We start from the raw sequence: 9110 nt of genomic DNA on the forward strand, positions 1-9110 counted from the left end.
CCAGTTTATGCATCAGGACTTAAAGTTTCATATTGTATAACTTTAGCATGATAGATGTTAATATTTTTTTCATATAAATATGGTCAAACTTCTTCATATAAATATAGTCAAATTTTGAGAAGTTTGACTTCAGACAATTCTTATATGCAGAGTAAAAAGGACCGGAGGGAGTACTTATGAACGGAGGGAATAGATGACTAATTTAAACAATCGAGGTTTGAATAAAAAAACCTGTTTCATTTCATCACGTGAAAAACCAAAATTAGTTTTCTATTTTTCGGGCACAAGACAGGCTGTACTTTTTCCGAGGCGTGGAGCCGGGCAGAGGACTCTACCCAAACTGCTGCTCTTTCTCCCCGGCCCTTGGGACTTGGGAGTGCGTGAGAGTGAGGGACTCAGCAAAACCCTAATTTTCACCCCAATTCGCCCCTTCCAAACCCTAACCCTAATACGCTCGATGTTGTAATCCCGCCGCGTTTGCCATGGCTCTAGAGGGGCCCGCGGAGCGACGGGACGAGGGCCAGCAGGGAGGGATGGCGAACGGGAATGGCGTGGCTCCGCCGCCGTCGCGCATGGCCGGCCGGCCGTTGGGGGCGGCTGCGTACTCTGACAGGCGGCTGCGCCTCAATCCGAACACGGAGCACAAGCCGCAGGACTACACCGACGTGCGCGGCGAGTACGCGCCAGCCGTGTACAGCGCCCTGGAGCGGCACCTCCCGCCTAGCCTCCTCGATGCCGACCGTGATGTCAAGCTACACTTCATGCGGGACATACTCGCGCGCTATTGGCCCCATGGCGAGCGAAACAAGGTCGAGCTCTCGATCCCTCTTTAGCTACTGATTTATGTGTATATGGGACATATGGACATACTCTTTAGTAGCGGTCGACAGTATCATTCGGCAGTGGGGCCTTGTGGAGGAGAGTTGGCCATGAGAGGAAGTCCGGGGTAATATTGGCACCACTGGTCGCTGGATGCGGTGGGCGAACTAAGGGTATCTCCAACACGGATCCTCGAAACGCCTGCATACATCCGGACTGAGCTGCCCGGACGCACTTTGCCATCCAACGCGGATCCGTATTTGTCCGTCCGCAAACCGGAAGCAAACCAGGGGCTTTGCGGGAGTCCAGACATTTGGCGGAAGCATTGCTAAAGAAGGTGATTAGTTAGCATGTAATCTACTCGTATGCATTAGAAAGTGACCATTACTCCACTCGAATCAACATTAGGCATATTCCTTTTTAAGTTAAGTGTCGGACATTTGAGGTATAGGGTTGGATGGCAGGCTCCCGTATCGTGTCCGTGGAAGCATCCGGACGCGGTCTGCAGACGGATAGTGTGTCCGTTTTGGGGGATAGTGTTCGAGGTGCCCTAACTGCTGCAACTTGCAGAGCAGAAAGCAAGCAGATGCGATGGAAGATAGCAGTCCCGCCAATGGCATCTTTGGGTGATGGGGCAGGTGGTACTTGGTGAGGAGAGAAGATTTGCGGTTGGTAGGAGTGTCAACTGATGAATTGGATGCATATTTGTCAAGGGGCACTCATGAATTTGAATAGGATGTTATAGCAAGTACAATAATACATATCTATTCAATTTGGTTGTATTCTATTCCTCTGTGAATAAATATAAGATGTTTTAGATCACCAAAGTAGTGATCTAAAATGTTTTATGCATATTTACAGAGGGAGTACTATTTAGATACCCCTATAACTTAGGTGATGACACGCAACACGCTCCTTATAGCTCACCTTGTTAGTACAATTTATTTCTATCACCTAAAGGAATATGACATAACATTGAGCTAAAAGATACCATCCAGATATGTATATTGCTTTATCAAATTTGAAGATGGACATGAATAGTTTTAAAAAGACAATTTAGATTAGGAATGTTCAGATCTTGCATCGTACTATATTTCCATTCATAATTTTATGCAATTTCAAACACAACTATAAATCTGGAAAAAATCATTAATCGGATGGGAAAATAACATCCATATTTGTATTCTCTCAAAAGGGTAGTTGAATATTACAGGTATTTTGTATCCATTTGGCAGCCCTATGAGTGGCTACTAACATGGAAGCAGTCTAGTGGCTAGAAAATTACATGACTTGTTTTGTAGAAAGGTTATATGTGATCCAGACAATCCTTTGTTTCCTTTTGCATGTTAAATTAAATTTTGCAAAATGTTTGTTTAGCTATTGGTTTTGCTTGATTTTAAGGGAGTGATAGTCTGTCATCTACCAGTGGCAACTGAATGTGATAAGGCTGTCTCTTATCTGAGTAACAGTCTCTCATCTACCAGTGGCAACTGAATTTGTTTAATGAGAGTTATTGCAAACGCCATTCTCATAAGCCATTAATTCTGGTGCACATATAATTTACATGCATCCATGAATAACTTGTGGTAATTTTTGTTTGAGTTGTGTAATCGAGTGCTTTATACTTTATTTATTGTTCCATCTGTCATAAATAAGTCACGTTCATACGTGGATCTAGTATGACTACTGTTCAGTTTTTACCAGTCGATTGATACTCTTCAATGAGTCAACTACATGCATGTGAAGACATAATATTTTTCTCTCGAATGCATCTACCACATTCAAGTTTTTTAAGCTGAGTAATCTAGCTGTGTGGTGATGTGGTTTTATAACTGATTGATCAAACCTTATGAGAAATTATGTTCATGATATCAACAAGCTTTGGTAGATTTAAGATTATATACTGGTAAGCTCTTTTTAAAAGCAACATCACTAGGATTTATTGGGGTTAGTTTGACATGCTAACATTGTTTTGTCCCACACACATAATTAGCTACATTGTTTTTTCCAGGACATTTTAGCTACAACCGGGTGTAGTCCCCCTACCTATTTGCTTGCCATGTGACCTATATTCTTCCACCCAAACGGGTTAGAGGATAGGTGGAAAATCCAATAGAGTTAGCACACATGCAACTGATATCTTATTTATTCTTTCAGAAAAAAAACTAAACAACCTGCCGGGTATCATATATAGGGCATGCTAGTGTGACAAGCTTATACTCTCTAAAAGTTCCAGTATATATACTCCACACTTCCGAATACTAAGGTTGTACTATATTATCTAAGCTCTCTGCAGAATCCTAATATCCTCCATACTTTAACTCAATTACCCAATCATGTCTACATACTCCATATTCTCCAGAACATATCTTGGTATATACTCCATACTTCAATTCTCCAAACACAATGGGAGTATATGTATTGTCGTCTGGGCCCAGAAAGCAAATTTTCAATGCTATTTCTTAACCTGGCCTGTGTTGGCCCGCCCAGAGAAGTGACTGTAGCTTCGCCACTGCACAGGTACAGCCTGATTCAACAAGAGCGATATAGAAAATCAATCTACATGTCATATAGATGCCTCTAAATGGAAGACCATGGTGCATACCTTTTTTCTGTTTATGTCGTTTTGATCTGGTTGGAAGAGAGGAGTTGTTTGGATTGCATGCGTCATCTAGATCCAATCTTCTTTAAATACTACATATAAGATAAGAGACAACCTAACCGGTTGGTTGAGCCAAGAAAATCAGAAGCTCAACAAACCACCAAAGAGGGTGCAAATAAATCGACCTTTTCTCCACCCATGGCCCGTTAAGGTAAGCTCCGATCTTGGTGCAATTGGATGGTGGCGGAAGTGAAGGTAACTACACCTGCTAGTAGTATATATTTTCCTTATATATATATATACTCCCTCCGTTTCAAAATAAGTGAAGGTAACTTTAGTACAAAGTTGTACTAAACTTGAGACACTAATTTTGGGGCAGAGGGCGTATATATTATTCCTAAACAATGTATATTATGATGCGTGTGATATATACTTATCTAGCATAGCAATAAGCACAAGTACAAAAGAGAAGTAATTCAAGTTTTTACTACAATTTTTAATTTTAGTTATCACGGACATACTACTATTTTCCTTCACTTGTAAGTTGTATCATCAGTTTTTTTTTAAATCTAGGTTTTCTTAGATTTAGCGATTTGATTAGGTTGGGTACTTGGGAATATTTCTTTTGGGAATGAAACGTAATTCCGAGAAGGGGAGCCTTGGTGCAGCGGTAAAGCTGTTACCTTGTGACCATGCTGGAAGCAACCTCTTGCAGAAATGAAGGGAAAGGCTGTGTACTATAGACCCAAAGTAGTCGGACCCTTCCCCGGACCCTGCGCAAGCGGGAGGTACGTGCATCGGGCTGCCCTTTAATGAAACATCATTCTGAACACTTGGGTAGTAGGAGTAGAAGTTGCAGGTAAAAATAACATCCTTTTAACTTGTGATATTACTTCACCTGCAATATCGTATTGGACTGGCAAGTGGCAACACAGCTAGCCATACAGCGACGGTTTTGTTTGCCAGGTCCAATATTTAATCAACTAAGCTGTAGAAATGTGGGGCTATATTTATTACTTAGCCGCAGTAGGATTTGTTAGTACATATTTAGGCAATTTAGATGGAGTTGTTGCATAGAGATACTAGATTAGAACAACAATATTGCATCCTTCATACTCGAGCTCAGTTTTCATTACAAAGTCTGATTGTTACACTGGAAGTGAGCTTTGTTCTTTGTAATTGGTGTTGATTCCTTTGTTGCATGTTTAAACCTTCATCAGTGTATATTCACAACTGGATTATGAAAATGTCAAAGCAAAACAGTGTAGGGAGTGTTTGGTTCCATTGCTTAGTTGGACAATAGCTCGGCTAGCTCATCTAGCAGCTTTCACTTTGATAACCTTGCTTGGTCAAGTCATTTGGTTCTTTTACTTTACCAGCCTTATCGTGAAAACTATTGTCAGGAATGGGTCATAGACTTTTCCGCGAGAAGTTCGCCGTTGGAAGCGAGCCGATTTGGCTCTCCTGAGCAAGCAAGGTTTTCCTAGCCCACCTAAGTCAGCTGGCCCACAAAAGCTAAGATATTTAAATAGTCCCAAACACTTAACCTTGCCCGGCAAGGCTATAAGTACTCTTGCCAAGGATCTAAACGCTCCCATTGTAGTTGAATTTAGCTTTGGCTTGCTTCCAGCATTTCAACCTTGCTTCTTGTTGTGTCTTGTTACTTAAGTGAGCTTACTCATATGATGTATTATTTTTGGTGTAGGTTCATAGGCACAAAGAATACAGGCAGAAGATAGTCCACCTCTATAAGGTTTGCAATTTAGCATCGACTTACATTCTAAATATTTTGAGATGGATAACTGCCAATTTTATTCTCGCATGCACATATATTTGCAATTAGAAATATCCAACATGCATATAAGTATACCATTTGGTTTACAATTTTTGTTTTTTCAATGAATTGTGCGACAACAAATGTGTATGGCGCAATGTGTTTGTCTTGCACAACCTGCCGTATGTTAGAATCGACACGTGTTTTGCAAAGTTTGTTGTTTGTTCTGTGGGCTGGATTGGATAGAAGCCTGTCTAGTGCATAGGGTGTTTGAATTTTCATAGTTAAAAAGTTACAATCCATCATGTGAATTCCATACTTATAAATGTTCTTATCGAGCATGCCATACATGTGGAGATCCTTTTAGTTAGGCACATGAATATGGAAGTAAAGATGAGTTGAATTACATGCAACTTAGTCATAGATGTAAGTATTTTAGTGTAAGCATTAAGTTGACAATATTATTTATCTCAGCACAATATCTCGACAAGGCGTAGCTATTAGAACCCCCATGCATGTAGATGGGCACAAACACTTTCTAATTGTAGTTAAGGCCTCAATTTGCTAACTAAGTAGAAGAGAACTATCGAACGTGGAGTATCTGCTCCTGAGCTCAAAAGCTCCTTGATGAACAGTAAAATTGAAAAAATAGTAAAAAATTCAAAAAATTATGAGTTTTTTTGGTAAACTTCGACAAATGTTTTGTATGCTTGCAAAATTTCAGCACGAAATGACATTCGTGGAAGTCGTGGAAAAAAATTGATGCTCCAATAAATGCTAGTTTTGAGAACATTTTGCAGTGCTGATTTTGTTTTTCATAGATAATGTTGTGTCGAGTGTTAGAACAAGTGACGGCTACACTGATGACTTCTCGATTAAAATAGGACTGCACCAGGGGTCTGCTTTGAGCCCTTAACTTTTTTGCTTCGGTGATGGATGATGTCACAAGGGATATACAAGGAGATATCCCATGGTGTATGCTCTTTGCGGATGATGTGGTGCTAGTCTACAATAGTCGGACGGAGGTCAATAGGAAGTTAGAGACAAACATTGGAATCGAAAGGTTTAGGCTTAGTAGAACTAAAACCGAGTACATGAGGTGCGGTTTCAGTACTACTAGGCACGAGGAGGAGGTTAGCCTTGATGGCAAGTGGTGCCTCATGACACCTTTCGATATTTGGGGTCAATGCTGTAGAAGGATGGGGTATTGAAGATGTGAACCATCGAATTAAAGCTGGATGGATGAAGTGGCGGCAAGCTTCTGGTATTCTCTGTGACAAGAGAGTGCCACAAAAGCTAAAAGGCAAGTTCTATAGGACGGCGGTTCGACCCGCAATGTTGTATGGCGCCGAGTGTTGGCCGACTAGGTGTGGCGGAGATGCGTTTGTTGAGATGGATGTGTGGCCACACGAGGAAGGACCTAGTTCGGAATGATGATATCAGAGATAGAGTTGGGGTAGCACCGATTGAAGAGAAGCTTGTCCAACATCGTTTGAGATGGTTTGGGCATATTCGGCGCACAAAAGCTCTAGTGCACAACGGACGGCTAACGCGTGCTGATAATTCAAGAGAGGTCGGGGTAGACCCAACTTGACATAGGAGGAGTCCGTAAAGAGAGATATGAAGGATTGGAATATCACCAAAGAACTAGCCATGGACAGGGGTGCGTGGAAGCTTGCTATCCATGTGTCAGAACCATGAGTTGGTCGCGAGATCTTATGGGTTTCACCTCTAGCCTACCCCAACTTGTTTTGGACTAAAGGCTTTGTTGTTGTCGACTTCATGAATTTCATTCCATGCTGAAATTTGGTAAGCATGCAGAACATTTGTCAAAGTTTACCACAAAAAAATTTCAGATTTGTTTTTACTATTTTTTGGATTTTACTGTTGATCAGGGTGCATTTGAGCTCGGGAGAACAGAACTTTCGAGAACTACCCAGTTAATTTGAGGAAAACTGTCTGAAAACCGAGATTGCAACATGGTCAAAGATAGGGCAACCTTGGCCCACCTGGCCACCAATGCAGAGTTGACATACACTACGAAGGAACCAACCGGTTGAGGCTGTCCGCATTCATTGCCATTACCTATCACTCTTGATTTGGTCATTTTGACTTTGCGATGGACAACCATCAACACACCAATCATCATGGGAAACTATCAATGTTTCGGGGAGAAGTCCTTTGGAACGAACAATGCATAATTATGGCTCACCCAACACAAGTATCATCATAGGCATGTACTACCTCCGTCCAGGTTTAAAAGACCCCGAAGCCAAATCATCATACCAAGACACGCCGTACCCGAGATTCCTCAAAACTCGCTCTTGGTCCAACCAACCAGAGCGCTTCGCTTCCCATTAATTCCCCGCTTGCTAACCTCCCACCCTTAACAACAGTGCGTACCCCACCGCTGCATGGAAGGTTACCCATGCATTGACTGCCTTTTGACCGTGGCTGCTTGATGTGGCTTGAAAGTAGGAATGGCCGCTGCATGTCTCGGTTGGAATTAACTGCCCAAGGCATGGAACAATGCGAACGAGCGAGACTAACATAAGCGGCCTAGTAATTACGAACGGGGCTTTGTGGCTTTCGGGCCCAATAAACCCGGACGGAGGTAGTAATAAACATGGAACATGGCAATAATAAATATCTCCACCAATCTTGCAAGCATACATAGAAGAAATATAAGGATGGGTCATGTATAATGCAAAGCATGGGTCACAAGTGCATGTCCGTATGATATAGGAATGACCATGACATGCAAAATGAATATGGTAAGGTGGGCACGAAGTGTGAAATGAACAATACCCCATAACCATGTGAGTGCCATGTAGAATAAGGTCCCGAAGTCGTGTTGCCAAAAGGAATGGAGGATAAATACTCCGTGGTAGAGCACATCTTGGTTGCTCTCAAGAGCTCGTTTCGTCTCTCGTGTGCTTGCGAGGTTGACGAATAAGCGTGGGTGCCTACACAACATTGAAAAAGAAACAATGTGTGCGTGTGATATATGTACGCATCATCTATCATGGTGTGTATGTGTATGTTGGGTGTTAGCACAAGATATGCAATGCTCAAATAAGTTTGATGCATGATATAGAAATACGACATCCATCATGAAATGATTGTTGTTATGCATAAGCACAATGGGGATTCAAAGTGTAGCAACCATAGTGCATCAATATCAACTCGGGTATTCATATTCATGATAAGCATATCGTGCACACAATGATGGGAATCATGCAACACATAAGATCAGTCAAATTCTCCTAACATGTACGAGGAAACTATGGGGGCTTCTTCATGAGTAAGTGTAAGCATGTTGCAAGCAAGACAAGTAAGCAAACACGTGGAGAAATTGGATTGACATATAAAGTAATGCATGTTCAAAGTGAAGTGGTCATGGCATGGCATATGACAAATAGTATTTGTAGGATGCAAAGCATGCAGTATGTTCACACTTCAGAAGTCAGGCAAATGTCATTAACCACAAATTTGTCATCCATGCCATATTTGCAAATTAAATTGCATTTTAGGGGATAGGCATAGTTACGACGATAAGATGTCAATGATGTAAGTCAACAATCTTATCCATAGCATATGACAAAGCAAGAGGATTATCAAATATGATGTGACCTAATGAATTCTCATAAGATATCCTATGCAACATAGGATAGCAACTAATAGACTCCACATGAAATTATCATATTGATCATAAATGGATAACAAGTCATCACATGAGAAAGTCAAACTAGCATGAGGCATGGCAATAGGGAGACCATCATAATGCGAGCAATCAATATCATGATAGTCCACTAGTGGGACAAGAGCACTCATGTGGTGTATGTGTGGTGGAAAGGACCATCTTGTGGTCATCTACATCATCTTGATGGAACCATGTGTGTGTGTGTGTTGGGG

At 41.5% G+C, this 9110-nt stretch overlaps 1 protein-coding gene across 2 annotated transcripts in view; it reads left to right on the forward strand.

The window, feature by feature from the left end:
- Positions 1 to 331: 331 nt before the first annotated feature.
- LOC119268071 (2-oxoglutarate and iron-dependent oxygenase domain-containing protein CP2-like) overlaps positions 332 to 9110 on the forward strand; it is a 23549-nt gene continuing 14770 nt past the window's right edge. For both annotated transcript variants that reach the window (XM_037549566.1, XM_037549567.1), the window contains exons 1-2: positions 332 to 809; positions 5127 to 5174. In XM_037549566.1, coding sequence (XP_037405463.1) covers positions 483 to 809; positions 5127 to 5174 — 375 coding nt within the window. In that variant the 5' untranslated portion in view covers positions 332 to 482. The remainder of the gene's footprint in view (positions 810 to 5126; positions 5175 to 9110) is intronic.

The sequence above is a fragment of the Triticum dicoccoides genome, chromosome 3A (genome assembly GCF_002162155.2).
Source record: "Triticum dicoccoides isolate Atlit2015 ecotype Zavitan chromosome 3A, WEW_v2.0, whole genome shotgun sequence".
Lineage (NCBI taxonomy): Eukaryota > Viridiplantae > Streptophyta > Magnoliopsida > Poales > Poaceae > Triticum > Triticum dicoccoides.